At 43.9% G+C, this 16,234-nt stretch overlaps 1 protein-coding gene across 6 annotated transcripts in view; it reads right to left on the bottom strand.

Annotated features, from left to right (window-relative positions):
* Positions 1-16,234, bottom strand: part of LOC140198011 (dachshund homolog 1-like) — a 582,914-nt gene that overhangs the window by 345,930 nt on the left and 220,750 nt on the right. For 4 of the 6 annotated variants that reach the window (XM_072258800.1, XM_072258799.1, XM_072258803.1 and 1 more), the window contains exon 3: positions 13,571-13,621. The exons of the other annotated variants lie outside the window; for them this stretch is intronic. In XM_072258800.1, the coding sequence (XP_072114901.1) occupies positions 13,571-13,621 (51 nt within the window). The remainder of the gene's footprint in view (positions 1-13,570; positions 13,622-16,234) is intronic. 6 annotated transcript variants of the gene reach the window in all.

The following is a 16,234-nucleotide window of genomic DNA, read 5'->3' as shown; positions in this document are numbered from 1 at the left end:
TTCACCTTATCTGGAGCTACACTTCAAAGTTCCAGATGTCTCAGAAACAACTTGGTGAAACTGCCTTTGACTCTTAATAGGATTCAACAAGTTTCAATATGATTTACCTCTCATTCTTCTGAACTCCAATGACTATAGGCACAATCTCCAAGGATAACTGAGTATAGAAACAGGTCTCCCAGCTCATTGTATCCATAGCAACAATTTGACACCCATTTGTACCAATTCTACAGTCCTTGCATTTATTCTCCCCACATTTCAATCAACTCACTCATTCTACCACTGAGGAACAATTTACAGTCACCAATTTGCCTGGCAGAAACTGGATCAGAGTATACATTGATCTTATATTGGACATTTGTAGCTTTTATTTGATTGATAAGTACATTGTAGTCCTAACCTCCCAACCTTCTGTCTCATCCTCAGTTAAGTGAGCGAGAAAAACTGCATAATCACAGAGAGAAGGTGCAAGCTCCTCTTTGACAGCATCGAAGGTCAAAATGGAACTTGGATTACTGGATTTGAGCGGCACAAGCTCTACTAGCTGTGCCACTGTGCTTAAAGTCTCTTCATAAATCAGCCCCTTCATTCCAGGAAACAAACTAGTAAACATCTGCTATACTGCCTACAAAGCAAGTTTGCCCCCTTTTTAAATAAGGAAATCAAAATGATGCAATGTATTTGGGGTGTGGTCTCACTACACCCTGTGCAGTTGTAACAAAAGGAAGAAATAAAACTCCTTTTTCTGAACCATGACTAACTCCAAAGTAAGATGCAACACACACAAAATGCTGGAGGTACTCAGCAGGTCAGGCACTATCAATGCAAGTGAATAATCAGGCCGAGACCCTTCTTCAGGACTGAAATGGAAGGGGCGAGATGCCAGAACAAAAGGCAAGGAGAGGTGAAGGAATCTAGCAGGGAGGTGATAGGTGAAACCAGGTGGGTGGGAAAGGTCAAGGGCTGGAGGTGGAGGATGGACCATAGGAGAAAGGGAGGAAGGAGGGTATTGAGGGGAGGTTATAGGCAGGTGAAGTCAGAGTGGAGAATCTAGGAAACAAGAGTTTGGGGGTGGGGGGGTGGGAAGAGAATTTTTTGGCGAAAGGGAAAAAGATCAATAACCCTGCCTTCAGGTTGGAGGCTACCCAGACAGAATACAAATTGTTGCTTCTCACCGAGGATGGCCTCATCTTAGCACAAGAGGAGGCAATGGATTGCCATGTCAGAACAGGAATGAGAATGGGAATTAATATGTTTGGCAACCAGGAGGTTCCACTTGCGGTAGATGGAGCAGAGGTGCTTGGTGAAGCAGTCCCCTAACTTAAAAGTCTGATGTTAACTTCATCAAGGTTCACAGACATCCTGACATTTAATGTCATTCCATAATCATGGATATCAGCAATCTTGTCCCCTGGTCTATCCTATTCTCTTTAAAGGGCCAATGTCTCTGTAATAGCAAATCTCAGAAAGCTGTACCTTGGAGAGTAATTTCAGTAATTCAGGTAAAAGATAATATTAAGCTAATGGAATAACAAGACACTTTCTTCACTAGATCTAACAAGCCCAGGCTCAAAGGTCTCAAAACACTGACCCCAAGATTTGTTTTTTTCAACTGCCAAATGAAATAAATGTTCACTACAAAAGAAAATGCTCAAAACCTGATAGAGTAGAATGAATTAACCTCACAAACTATTTTCAATCTTGCATTATTGAAGCTCAAATTTATCTCCACCCAGCTGGGAACAATATGCAAGAGTGAATATGACTTTGTCTAATAATCACCACATCCAAATGATCTTATTGGGTTTTAATTGTAGTTGTGTACAGAAACAAATACAAAGACATCTGCTGCCTGAACATTTGTGATGTGATTTTATCTCTGATGGCAAATGTAAAAATCTTGGAAACCAGCAATTCGGGGAGATTCATGTGACATCTGTAAACTGCAGGTGTATAGTATTAAGACTTCTTGAGTGGATATGCTTGACTGAGCAGGTGACGTGGTGCAGAAAGATGCAAATATGCCTCAAGTAAATTGTAGCCACTAATTTTTGATGCACCTCTTTAACAGCAGACAAAAATAATTTATTAGAATAATGTATTTACTTTAAAAATAACATTAGAAAATAAATCTCGCTAATTCGTAGAGTCATTGAATCATAGAACAATACAACACTGATATAGGCCCTTCACTGTGAGTCGACTGGGGTGATATACTGTGTCCGGTGCTCCCGATGTGGCCTTTTATATATTGGCGAGACCCGACGCAGACTGGGAGACTGCTTTGCTGAACATCTACGCTCTGTCCGCCAGAGAAAGCAGGATCTCCCAGTGGCCACACATTTTAATTCCACATCCCATTCCCATTCTGACATGTCTATCCACAGCCTCCTCTACTGTAAAGATGAAGCCACACTCAGGTTGGAGGAACAACACCTTATATTCCGTCTGGGTAGCCTCCAACCTGATGGCATGAACATCGACTTCTCTAACTTCCGCTAGGCCCCACCTCCCCCTCGTACCCCATCTGTTACTTATTTTTATGCACACATTCTTTCTCTCACTCTCCTTTTTCTCCCTCTGTCCCTCTGAATATACCTCTTGCCCATCCTCTGGGTCCCTCCCACTCCTTGTCTTTCTTCCCGGACCTCCTGTCCCATGATCCTCTCGTATTCCCTTTTGCCAATCACCTGTCCAACTCTTGGCTCCATCCCTCCCCCTCCTGTCTTCTCCTATCATTTTGGATCTCCCCCTCCCCCTCCAACTTTCAAATCCCTTACTCATTCTTCCTTCAGTTAGTCCTGACGAAGGGTCTCAGCCTGAAACGTCGACTGCACCTCTTCCTACAGATGCTGCCTGGCTTGCTGCGTTCACCAGCAACTTTGATGTGTGTTGCCATAGTGCCCACTCTATTAGATATAATTTCCATCTTCTGGCCCATATCCTTCAAAACCCCACCCTTCCATATACCTATCCAAGTGCTTCTTAAATGACATCATTGCATCTTCCTCAACCATTTTCTCTGACAATTTCTATACTCACCACCTTCTACAAGAAATATTGCTTAAGTGCCTTTTAAATCTTTCCCCTCCCACCCCAATCTTCGAAAAAGATAGCTACATATCTATGCCTCTCATAATTTTAATCTTAACTTGCTAAATTATCTTAATTAATGTAGACAAATTCTACACCCCACAGTATAAAATGAAAAACCATACATCAGTATGGCACAGATCATAATTAACATTTATATGCGGGTTTCCAGAAACTAAAATGCATAATTTGACAATGATTCAATAATTGATGAATTATTCTGGTAATAATCAGTATATCACTCATTCGTTATGTGCCATGTTGTATGACATCAGCAATCATGGCATTTTCAGGATCGTGAATGGTCTTGGCAAATTTTTCTACACAAGTGATCTGCATTGCCTTCTTCTAATTGGTATATAGAACTATATATTTATGGCAACATTAAGTCGTGCCTTGGTATAAGACAAAGGGAACTACAATGGAGCCATTTACACACTCTGTTGAAGTTCAATAAGACTTGTGGTCCTGTTTCTGGAGATTTATTACAAAGTATGTTCAATTAATGTATAACATGACCACTAAACTGGAACACAAGAGATTCTGCAAATCAAAATCAACACACAAAATGCTGGAGGAACTCAGCAGGTCAGACAACATCTATGGAAAAGAATAAACAATCAATATTTTGGGCCAAGACTCCCTATCAGGACTGAAAAGGAAGGAGGTAGATGCCAGAATAAGAAGATGGGGGTATGGGAAGGAGGACAAGCTAGAGGGTGATGGGTGAAACCAGGTGGTTGCAGGACGGGAGATGAAGTAAGAAGCTAGGAGGTGATTGGCAGAAAAAGGTAAAAAGGTGGAGAAGAAGCGGAGGGTGGACCATGGGAGAAAGGGAAAGAGGAGGCACATGGGGGGGGCAGGGGAGTGATAGACAGGTGAGAAGAGAATAGGTAAGAAGGGTCCTGATTGGAGAAATGAAGAGGGAAGTGGGAGGGGTAAAAAAATTACTGGAAGCTGCCAAAATTGATGTTCATGCCATCAGGTTGAAGGCTACCCAAATCTGGAACCATGTAGTTTTCATTCAACTTATGAAAGGAGAACAGAATTACAGCAACTGTTCAATGCTTTCATTAATACATTACACAAAACCATAGTTCAAGCATTGTCAGTCCAATTAATTTCCAAAAATAGAAAGCCCTTCAACCCTCCAAGATAGACTTTTCCAGATTTTGAAGGAAAGGAGCAGAATTGTTTGATGTCAATGTTGAGAGGAATAATTTTAGTATTGTGGGCTATCATGTGCATGTTGATATCAGATTATAGCACTGTGCAAATACAAGGGTCATCTTTGCTTGTGTTATCCGCTAAGTATACCTTGAACTTAACATTAAGGTGTCTGCTTCAACACCAGGAAGGATATTCTACAGCCCATACTTGATATTCCAGTGCTGACCCCGAGTGGATTTCTGCTAGACTAAATCAGAAAATGAAAACATCACAGATGATGTAAACCAGTAACAAGTTAAAGTGTTGATAATATTCATCAGCAGCTGTGGAGAAAGTAATTTAAGTTAGCACTTCAGTTCAATGATCCATCAGAAAATAAGATGCAAGATTATCCGCTTGAAGCATTAACTCTGTTTCCCTCTCCACAGATGCCGCCTGAATTGTTTATTATTTCTAACACTTCCTGTAGTTATTTAGAGTATGTTTAGTACAAAGTGGATCAAGGTGATGGCTCATTGACAAGGACAAATGGGCTAGGCAATTTTACATTACCCAATATGTATGGCAGATTTTATAATTCTCATTTGGAAATCTCTTCATAATCTTCACCACTCCTGCCCTATTGACCATCTACATATTAAATTGTTCTACCATTGACTGTTGTGACTTCAAATAAAACATCCCTGAGTTTCAGAATAACTTCCCTCAAGCTGGTAATCTTCTTCCTTTTAGAGAATCGTGGTCTGATCAGGGACAGTCAGCATGGCTTTGTGAAGGGCAGATCGTGTCTAACAAGCCTGATAGAGTTCTTTGAGGAGGTGACCAGGCATATAGATGAGGGTAGTGCAGTGGATGTGATCTATATGGATTTTAGTAAGGCATTTGACAAGGTTCCACACGGTAGGCTTATTCAGAAAGTTAGAAGGCATGGGATCCAGGGAAGTTTGGCCAGGTGGATTCAGAATTGGCTTACCTGCAGAAGGCAGAGGGTGGTGGTGGAGGGAGTTCATTCAGATTGGAGGATTGTGACTAGTGGTGTCCCACAAGGATCTGTTCTGGGACCTCTACTTTTCGTGATTTTTATTAACGACCTGGATGTGGGGGTAGAAGGGTGGGTTGGCAAGTTTGCAGATGACACAAAGGTTGGTGGTGTTGTAGATAGTGTGGAGCATTGTCAGAGATTGCAGAGACATTGATAGGATGCAGAAGTGGGTTGAGAAGTGGCAGATGGAGTTCAACCCGGAGAAGTGTGAGGTGGTACACTTTGGAAGGACAAACTCCAAGGCAGAGTACAAAGTAAATGGCAGGATACTTGGTAGTGTGGAGGAGCAGAGGGATCTGGGGGTACATGTCCACAGATCCCTGAAAGTTGCCTCACAGGTGGATAGGGTAGTTAAGAAAGCTTATGGGGTGTTAGCTTTCATAAGTCAAGGGATAGAGTTTAAGAGTTGCGATGTAATGATGCAGCTCTATAAAACTCTTGTTAGACCACACTTGGAGTACTGTGTCCAGTTCTGGTCGCCTCACTATAGGAAGGATGTGGAAGTATTGGGGAAAGAGTACAGAGGAGATATACCAGGATGCTGCCTGGTTTAGAGAGTGTGCATTATGATCAGAGATTAAGGGAGCCAGGGCTTTACTCTTTGGAGAGAAAGAGGATGAGAGGAGATCTGATAGAGGTGTACAAGATAATAAGAGGAATAGATAGAGTAGATAGCCAGCGCCTCTTCCCCAGGGCACCACTGCTCAATACAAGAGGACATGGCTTTAAGGTAAGGGGTGGGAAGTTCAAGGGGGATATTAGAGGAAGGTTTTTTTACTCAGAGAGTTGTTGGTGTGTGGAATGCACTGCCTGAGTCAGTGGTGGAGGCAGATACACTAGTGAAGTTTAAGAGACTACTAGACAGGTATATGGAAGAATTTAAAGTGGGGGGTTATATGGGAGGCAGGGTTTGAGGGTCGGCACAACATTGTGGGCCAAAGGGCCTGTACTGAGCTGTCCTATTCTATGTTCTATGTTCCTTTTAAAAGTATTCTGTAAATTCTATCTTTTTTATCATTTGTCATAAAATATACTTAACATAGTTCAGTGTCAGATATTATGTGGTGGCATCCGTTAGTCTTGCGAGACCATGGATCTGCCCATGGAAAGTCTTGCTTCAGTCTGTGTTGGTAGAGCAGCGTCCGTTGTGGCTGTAGAGGCCCACACGGGAGTGACAGTCTCGGCTGCAGCGACTGCACTTGAAGGCGCTGTCCTCTGGTGTTGCCTAGGTGCTGTTTTTTCAGCAAGTGTGCTTTTCTTCAGCAGCAAGCTTCAGCTTCTCTTCTTTTTTTAGACCGCTGCGTACTTCCAGCCTCCAGCGAGAGCAATCGCTTGCAATGTCCTCCCACCTCTCAAAGTTCATGTTCAGTGACTTCATGTCTCTCTTGCAGACATCTTTGAAACGAAGATGGGACTGCCCTTATGCTCTCTTGTCAGAGGCCAGTTCCCCGTACAGCATGTCTTTCGGGATCTTCCTGTTTGACATGTGGTGTATGTGGCCCAGCCAGTGGAGACAGCATTGTTGGAGCAGGGTGAAGAGGCTGGGTATCTGGACGCAGGCCAGGACCTCATTGTTGGCGACTCGGGTCAATCCACTTGATGTCCAGTATGCATCTCAGGCTGCGAAGGTGGAAAGTATTGAGACGCCGCTCTTATCTGGAGTAGAGGCTCCAGGTCTCGCTGCCGTAAAGCAGTGTGCTGAGGACGCAGGCCCTGTAGACTGCAACCTTAGTGCGTGTCGTCAGCTTTCTGTTCTCCCAGACTCTGTCAGCCTGGCAAATGTTGAGGCTGCTCGTCCGATCCCTCTGTTGATCTCGGGGTCTAGGGAGAGGCTGTCTGTGATGGAGGAGCCAAGGTATGTAAACTCGTGAACTACCTCCAGCTCGTAGTTGTTGATGGTAATGGCAGAGGGGTGCTCAACGCCTTGGCCCAACACGTTGGTTTTCTTCAGGCTGATGGTCAAGCTGAAGTCCTGGCAGGCTCTTGAGAAGCTGTCTATGAGGCGTTGCAGTTGCTCTTCAGAGTGTGTTGCCAGTGCCACGTCATCTGCAAACAACATGTCCCTGATGAGTACTTCACAAACTTTGGTTTTCGCCCTCAGCCGGGACAGACTGAAGAGCCTCCCGTCCGATCTGGTGTGGAGGTAGACACCATCAGTTGATGTTCCAAAGGCGTGCTTCAGCATGACTGCGAAGAAGATGCCAAACAGGGTGGGGGCAAGCACACAGCCCTGCTTCACACCGCTGCGGATGTTGAAGGCCTCCGAAGAAGAGCCGCCGAACTGAAAGACGCCCTTCATGTCTGTGTGGAATGACTGAACTATCCTGAGAGGCCTCGGGGGACAACCAATCCTGGTGAGGATTTTGAACAGGCCGTCTCTGCTCACAAAGTCGAAGGCCTCCATAAGGTCAATGAAAGCGACGTAGAGTGGTTGTCTTTGCTCTCTGCATTTCTCTTTAGCTGTTGAAGGGAGAAGATCGTGTCGATTGTGGAGTGTGCTGACCTGAAACCGCATTGAAACTTGGGATATACCCTTTCGGCTATCTTTTGCAGTCTGTTCAGGACCATGCGGGCAAAGACCTTCCCAACGATGCTCAGCAAGGAGATTCCCCTGTAGCTGTTACAGTCGCTTCTGTCCCCTTTGTTCTTATATAGGGTGACAATGTTGCAGTCTCTCATGCCTTGTGGCACTGCTCCCTCTGTCCAGCACTGGCACAGTAGTTCATGCAGGTGGTTTAGTAGGATGCCCTTTGCATATTTGATGGCCTCTGGTGGAAAGCCATCCAATCCTGGTGCCTTCCCAGTGGGCAGGCTGTCGATGGCTTTACTCAGCTCTCCGGCAGTCGGCAATGCATCAAGTTCCTCTATGACAGGCAGACATTCCACAGCATCTAGCATGCTGTCCGAGATGCTGTTTTCTCTGGAGAAGAGTTCAGAGTAATGCTCCACCCATCTCTCCATCTGCTTGCCTTTATAATTGATGGTCTCGCCTGTTATGGTTTTCAATGGTGCTTTCTTTCTCTGGGTTGGCCTGATGGCTTTCTTGATCCCCTCGTACACTCCACGGATGTTGCCTGTGTCAGATGCTGACTGAATGCTTTCGCATAGTTGTAGCCAGTAGCCAATGCACAGCATCTGGCTGTTTCCTGGGTCTTGCTTCTTGCGCTTGCAGTGTTGCCTGGGTGGGGTGGCATTTGTGCTCTAGTAGTGCAACACGCTTTACCTCGATGACAGCAGTGAGCTTACTTGAGCTCACTTCAAACCAATCCTGTGTCTTGCCCCATTTCTTCCCAAAGGCTGTGAGTTCAGTGCTGTGGATAGTGTCCCTGAGAGAGTCCCATCTCTGCTGAGCATCTCGTTCTGGTGGGTCTGCAAGGAGAGCATCCTCCAGTGACTTGATGAACTCTGCAGCTTTGTCTGGGTGTTGTGTCTTATTGGCATCGATGTGCTGCTTGCCTGGAGGCTTGGAGCAGTGCATCTTCTTCGGCCAAAGTCTGATCTTGCAGCAAACCAGAGAGTGATCCGTGTCGCAGTCGGCACTCTGAAAGGAGCGAGTCATGAACACGTTTCTCAGGTGACGGCGTCCTGTGATTATCAGGTCTAACTGGTGCCAGTGTTTGGAGCGGGGATGTCGCCAAGACACTTTGTGCCAAGCTTTGGTCTGGAAGTAGGTGTTGGTGACACACAATTCATGGAGCATGCAAAGCTTGAGTAGTCGCTGCCCATTGTCATTCACGCTGCCATTCCCATACCGCCCCAGGCAGCTTGGCCAGGAGTCGTGGTCAGCGCCCACTCTGGCATTGAAGTCGCCAAGTAGCAGCAACTGTTTCTGACTTGGGATCTCCTGTATTATCACTGAGAGCTGGTCGTAGAACCCTTCCTTTGCGTCTCTTGTAGAGAGTTGGGGCATAGACACTGACAAGGTTGACAGGCCCGTCAGATGTGTGGAGTCAAAGTGAGAAAATCCACCCCATCCCTTTCTCACTTGGCTCTACCATCTTCAGCAGCGAGTTCTTCATGGCAAAGCCAACACCATGCTCTAGTCTCGTCTGAGCCCTTCCCTTGCCAGAAGAAGGTATAGTCTCTCTCATGTAAGGTTCCCGATTCTGCGAGACATGTCTCTTGAAGCATTGCGATGTCCACTTGGAGCCTCAACAGTTCATTGTTAATCACTGCTGTCTTGCGTATGTCGCTGATCTCCCAAAGGTCGTCTGATATACCAGTGGCTATGGTCCGTGTATTCCAGCATCCTAGTCTGAGTACTGGCTTCTTTCTTTGTCTTCTTGTTGTGGATGGTGCAGTATTTACAGTCCGCAGTTCGGGCTACTTATATCCCTAAGCCCCACGCGCCCAGTGGAGCAGGCGGACTGTGGCGGGACAGCACCTAATTGGCTGGGGGCTGCCCAGCTTGACGTGGGCAGTAGCTGTCCAGTGAGATGCAATAGTCTCTCCCTCCGTCGAAAGAAACCCCTGTGCCTTGCTCTAGGCCAATCGAGTGCAGGCTTATAACCGGTAGACTGCTGCTTTCCGTGTTGTGCCATCGCGGTGAGGCGACGCTGGAGTGTCCTCTCCAGGGCGCAGGCCTGGGCAGGGTTGTATGGAAGACTGGCAGTTGCCCATGCAGCAAGTCTCCCCTCTCCATGACACCGATGTTGTCCAAGGGAAGGGCAAAGGCCAATACAGCTTGGCACCAGTGTCGTCGCAGGAGTTGCCAGAACGAGGTTGAAGGCAACGTCGGACTGCCTTAGGGACTCCAGCTCGGATTTACCCTCAGGGTTTACTCCCAAAGCCTTTCCCATGAGTGGGTTTGGCCGCAAGGCAGCGGAGGTTTGAAATCAGAGCTTTCCCTCTTAGATGGACTGCCTTCCCAGGCTGACGAGCTCCATCTACTAGATATTATGTATTATTATATTAATAACGGCTCCTGTCACCAATATCCTAGCAAATTGAGGTAGCTAATCTCTTAAAGGCTTAGGTAGCAGTTGACATGGGAGTTTGTTTCTGAAGAGAGTCAGTGGTGTTTGATGTTTTACAATACATTTCCTGCTGTGTCCACACTTTCATAGGACCCTGTGAGCTTTTGCAGTAAGATGCAAATGATACATGTATAAAAAGTCTTGCTTCTTGTAGCTTTCCTGTCATGTTATCGCAAAGTACTTTATAGCTGAAAAGGTGTTTTTGAAATGTAGTCACCATTGTAATGCAGGAAATACAACAGTCATTTTAAGCACAGCAAACTCCCACAATCAGGATCGTAAAATCAGAAAGTTAGACAGCATGAAAACAGGTCTGTTGGCTCACCATATCTGCACCAAACATTCAATATGCATTCACCCTGTTGAAGGGTCTCGGCACGAAATGTCGACCATACTCTTTTCCATAGATGCTGCCGGGTCTCCTGAGTTCCTCCAGCATTTTGAGTGTTTGGATTCCAAGCATCTGCAGATTTTCTCTCACTTACCCTAATCTTGTTCATTCTTTTACACACTCATTAAAATTTCTGTAGCTGTTTCACTTTCTACTACTATTCTGTTTGGAAAGATCACTGGTGGTATTTCAAATACTTTTCTACAGAAAAATGGAGAGCTATGCAGGAGAGAAGTGTTAAATTGATCTTGCAGCAGGTTAAAAGTTTGGCACACCATTGTGAGCTTACGGGCCTGTGTTGTGCTTTACTGTTTGATGTTGTATGTTCCAGCCATGGGAACTTCCAAATGGGAGAACAATTCAACATTTCCTCTGAGAAGCAGGTTCCATGACAGCGCAGCACTCCTTCACCCCTGGAATATTGGTCCAGATTCTTACATTCAATGCTCAAAAGATAATACCATTCATACAAAACAGTACATATTTCTATTTCGCCAAACATTCTGAATCGAATTTGGATTGAATTTATTTAACTCTTATATCCACCTATGTGAGGGAGTAAAAATCTTTGTGTTACAACTCTGTCGCAATGTACAGACGTGAATTTATAAGTCTAATGGCTTATAGAAAGAAGCTTTCCCATAGCGTGCTGGTCCTGGCTTTAATACTGCAGTACAATTTGCCAGAAGGAAGCAGCTGATACAGTTTATGGTTGGGGTGACTGGTGTCTCTGATGATCTTCCAAGGCCTCCTTTCTGCACCTTTTAATCATAAAAGCAGGCTGGCAGTAACTGTGCGTACTTAGGCTCCAATACCACCTTGAAAGGAGACTGGTATGCAATTCATTGGAAAGAAAAAAAAGATTTGTAAAGTGGAGATGCATACCTCAAAGTCTCAATAGCATGAGTGTGAAAACTTGTAAACTGAACCTTTATATCTCAAGTAGTATCTGCACAAATTCTCTGCAGTGGATTTGTTTGGGAACTTCGAGAGAGCCTCCTGTAGATGATGGTTGATGGGAGTGCGTGATGAAATGCTGGAAACACTGGCATTAAACCTCAGGGAAGATGAGTCACACAGCTCCAACCTTGCGCAGAACCTTGCGTCTTTCTTTCCAGCACAAAACTTAACGCGTTGTCCATGTTTGCATACCCAACACTGACAGCTGATACCTCAATAATATTTTAGCTCCAGCAGATGCCACTCAGTTGGCCGAGTCAAAATTCAGACCCATCCCATCATAGGTGCAAACATCAGTTATCTGGGCTTGTCGGTTGTCACAACACCGAGCATGGGACTACTGAGATGCTATTTTGGGCACAGATGGAAGCTGCGTGGAGATCTAACCCACTGCCTCTTCCCTGGATGATACAGTTGTCATGCTGTTGTTGACCTTGTTAAATCAATCCAGCACAGATACCACCAGTTTAGTTCAGTCTCTTGTGGATCTAGAACTAATTAAGGTCACCATCCAAAGCCATTCGCAATCCTCTGCACAGCCAATGGGAGGGGATGTGTACAGGCTTATGGAACTCAGGCATATTAAAAGGGAAGGGCAAGTTACAGATACAACATTCTCTTCCTGTTGAGGTTTAGGGCAGAAACTTGCTTCTTCAGGACTATTTGTGGATACCAGCTTCCATTGAAAATGCTTCTCCCTCTCTTTCTTCCCTTCAGAGGCCTAACCCTGATCTGTGTGGCCTCTGTTCTTTCCTCATGTCTGGGTACCCCAACAGCAATAGCTGCTTACGCACCCTGCTTTTTCCAAAGACTCAACTCATTTTTTTGCATTTTGAGAAATTAATTGCTAGAGCAAATTATACAGTAATCAGCAGGGCCCTTCGGAGAATTGATATTCAGGAGGGATCTTGGAGTTCAACTCCATAGTTGCTTGTAAGTGTCAATAGAATTGGATAGGTAGTAAAGACAGCGCAAGGCATGTTTACCTTCCTCAGTCAGGCCGCTGAATATAACAGAGGGAAGTAATTTGCAGTTGATGAAGGGCATTGGCCTAGAACATCAACTGTCTGTTCATTTTCATAGATGCTGCCTGACTTGCTGAGTTCCTCCAGCATTTTGTGACTGAATTTAATAAGGACACTCACACTCTGTTGGTGACAAAATGCATTTTCCATCCTATTTTGCAAAATTTTACAAAAGAGTGCAGCTAGCACTATTCTTCACTTAGTATTCCTATGTACTGTATTGGTTATTATTCCCCACAAGGTGTGTGTGCTTTAAATTTAATGCACAAAAATTATGCCTATGAAGTTGTGCATTAAACTTGGAAAAGAAACAATCTCAAACCACCATATTTATGGTTTCTGACGAAGATTACTTCATAACATACGTTGTTATCATGGAGTGGCTTCTGACAAAGATTCCTTCACAACTTCATTGTTACAGAGACACAAGAGACTGCAGGTGCTGGAATCTGGTCTAACAAATAAGATGCTGAGGAACTCAAAGGTCTGGCAACTTCCGTGGAAGGAAACTGATGGTCAACATTTCACCTCAAGACCCTCCATCTGGACTGTCTTGAAGGATCTTGACCCCAAATATCAATGGCTCATTTCCATCCACAGATGTTGCCTGACCACTTGAGTTCCTCCAATAGATCATTTGTAACCTTGTTATCATTTCACCATACATCCAGCACCTGAAACCAAATACACTCAATATTTTTTGGATTAGTTTTGTGAAAGTATGGTTATGAATGTTGGTTTAAACTTTAATGAATGCTTTCAACCCAATCATGTAAAACAACAACTAAAATACACAACAACCATTGGAGTATATAAGATGTTCTGTAATTTTCATTTTTCTTTCATTTCTTCAATGCCAGCTCCTATAGTGAGTTAGAGAACTTGATTTCAAAGTTATTGAATGTCCCCTTACCTTCTCCATCGATAGTGTTAGTACATAGCTTGTCAGTGGCTTTGGATATCTCTGTAAGGAAAGTTTTATGAAAGGCTCTCATGATTTTCCATTAAATTTAATACAAGAATGTCAGCATTTCAGCGAAAGATGTCAATGGCTTTCTTGACATAGATAATATCAAAACCACTTTAGGTTAAGCGTCATACACAAAATTCTTGAGGAACTCAGCAGGCTAGGCAGCACCTATGGAAAAAGAGTACAGTTGACATTTCAGGCTGAGGCCCTTCATCAGGATTGATGAACATAGTTAAGCATAATTATTGGCTTGCTGGATTTAATTTAATGGCAATGGCTATCTGAAGGAATTTATTCCCTTGGTGTACCGCAGCTATTAAAAGGGCACTTGGTACCACATACAGAGAATATCTCCTTTCTTCTCACTGCCTTGTTACACTGTTGTTCAGATTCTCACTGACCTTCAGAAAGCCTTGTGATCAGGAATTCCAGTTGAGTACTCCTTTTCAAGCATAGATCTTTACTAATTCTTTCTGTTGTCTTCCAGTGGCATAATGGCAGTGAAAAGTATTTTCAGGTTATTTTGCACAGAAAAGACAGCTGAAAGTAATATTAAGCTTGTTCATTTACTTACACTTGCTTCACTTCTGAATTTGGCAATTAAACCAATTATTTAATTTGCTGCACATAGTGAACACTCTTAGCTGGAAGGAATGTATCTTTATTCCTTTCTTAAGTAAAATATTTTATATATTTTCCATGGCACAAAATTGCAAAGAAGAATTCACAAAGGAATAACAATCACAAGTTATAATGAATTACAACCAAATTCAAATCAAGACTCAATATATTGACCAAGTTAATTTACTCACAAAGACATTCACTGCAAATTGAGAAGCACTATGGAGAAGGATGCATTTGTATGTTTACCTTGTACCCAATCTCATCACATTGCATTACCTCACCTTTAATAATCTTCCTGCAGGAATGAAGTTAATCCACAGAATAAAATGGAAAACTGTTCAACAAGATGTACCTCCACTGAAGACCCAAGGTCACCCCAATCTCAACCACTGAACTGCAGTATGCCCACAAAGTTGTTCCCAACATGTCCCTACCTTAGAACTACCTAGGCTTTACTCATAGCCCTCTATGTTTTTAAGCTCCGCGTAGCCATCCAGGAGTCTCTTACTAGACACTATCATTTCTACCTCCACCACTGCCGGCAGCCCATTCCATGCACATCTGTACTCTGTACTTGTTTGGGTGAAACTTGCAGGATATCCCCCAAGTCATTGCTGACTAGTTTATGAGATAATAAATGAAAGTCCTCTACTAGTCCACCCCACCTCACAGTTCAGTGACAACAGTCTTTGACAAGATTCTGAAAAAATGTAAACTCAAAAAAGGGAGGCAATCATGCTTTTGTTTCAGACTGAACGTTTGCTTGTCCCAATACAGCCACTCGAATGTATGACATGTCAAATGTTGAGGGCATAATTTTAAAGGTGTGAGAGAGAGAGAGAAAGAAAGATTAAAGCAGACTTTACACAGAGAGGGGCAGGTGCTTGGAATGTGTTGCCAGGGAACGTGGTGGATGCAGAGACAATAACATCTAAGAGATATTCAGCCAGCCATATGGACAAGCAGGGAATGGAGGGATATAGACCATTGCAACCAGTGGTTTGGATTGATATCATAGCTGGCACAGACATATGGATATAGACCATTGCAACCAGTGGTTTGGATTGATATCATAGCTGGCACAGACATATGGATATAGACCATTGCAACCAGTGGTTTGGATTGATATCATAGCTGGCACAGACATCTTGGGCCAGAGGTTCTGTTCTTGTGCTGAACCTTTCCATGTTCTGTCTGTGATAAAATCTATCATGGTAACTATAGTCTGAGAAGACTGTGTTTGAATCTCATGGTCCATACTGCAGCAGTGATTTCACACCTCATGTTTCAGAAACTTGGTTTACCTACAACAGGCACCTTAAAGCACAACAGGACCAATGTGAACTTTGCCCCTGCAAAATCCTCCAAATCCATTGATGGGATAAGCAAACGTTAATCAGTGTACTCTCCCAGGCATTGAACTGTAGTAACGTCCAAAAGGTAGAATAAACCAATCCTCAGAGGGATCAGAAGTGGAGAGAGTGTGCAATTTCAAATTCCTGGGTGTCAATATCTCTGAGAATCTAACCTGGATGCAACATATTAATGCTGGTATAAATAAGGCAAGACAGTGGCTATATTTCATTAGGAGTATGAAGAGATTTTGTTTGTAAACTAAAACACACAAACTTCTACAAGAGCATTCTGACTGGCTGCATCACCATCTGCTATGGGTGGTGGGGGGGTTGCTACTTCACAAGATCGAAATAAGTTGCAGAAACTTGTAAAATTAGTCAGCTTCATCATAGCTACTAGCTTTTGTAGTATCCAAGACATCTTTAAGGAGCGGTGCCTTCGGAAGGCAGTGCTCATCATTATGGATCCCCGCCAGTCAGGACATGCCCTTTTCACACTGTTACCATTGAGAAGGAAGTACAGAAGCCTGAAGACACACACTCAGCAATTCAGGAACAGCTTCTTCCCCTCTGCCATCCATCCATGCTGACAATGATACCCACCAAGCTAGTCCCATTTGTCCATATC

The sequence above is a fragment of the Mobula birostris genome, chromosome 5 (assembly GCF_030028105.1).
Source record: "Mobula birostris isolate sMobBir1 chromosome 5, sMobBir1.hap1, whole genome shotgun sequence".
NCBI classification, from domain to species: domain Eukaryota; kingdom Metazoa; phylum Chordata; class Chondrichthyes; order Myliobatiformes; family Myliobatidae; genus Mobula; species Mobula birostris.
The sequence above is the reverse complement of the archived record's forward strand: the minus strand, read 5'-3'. Positions and strand labels throughout refer to the sequence as shown.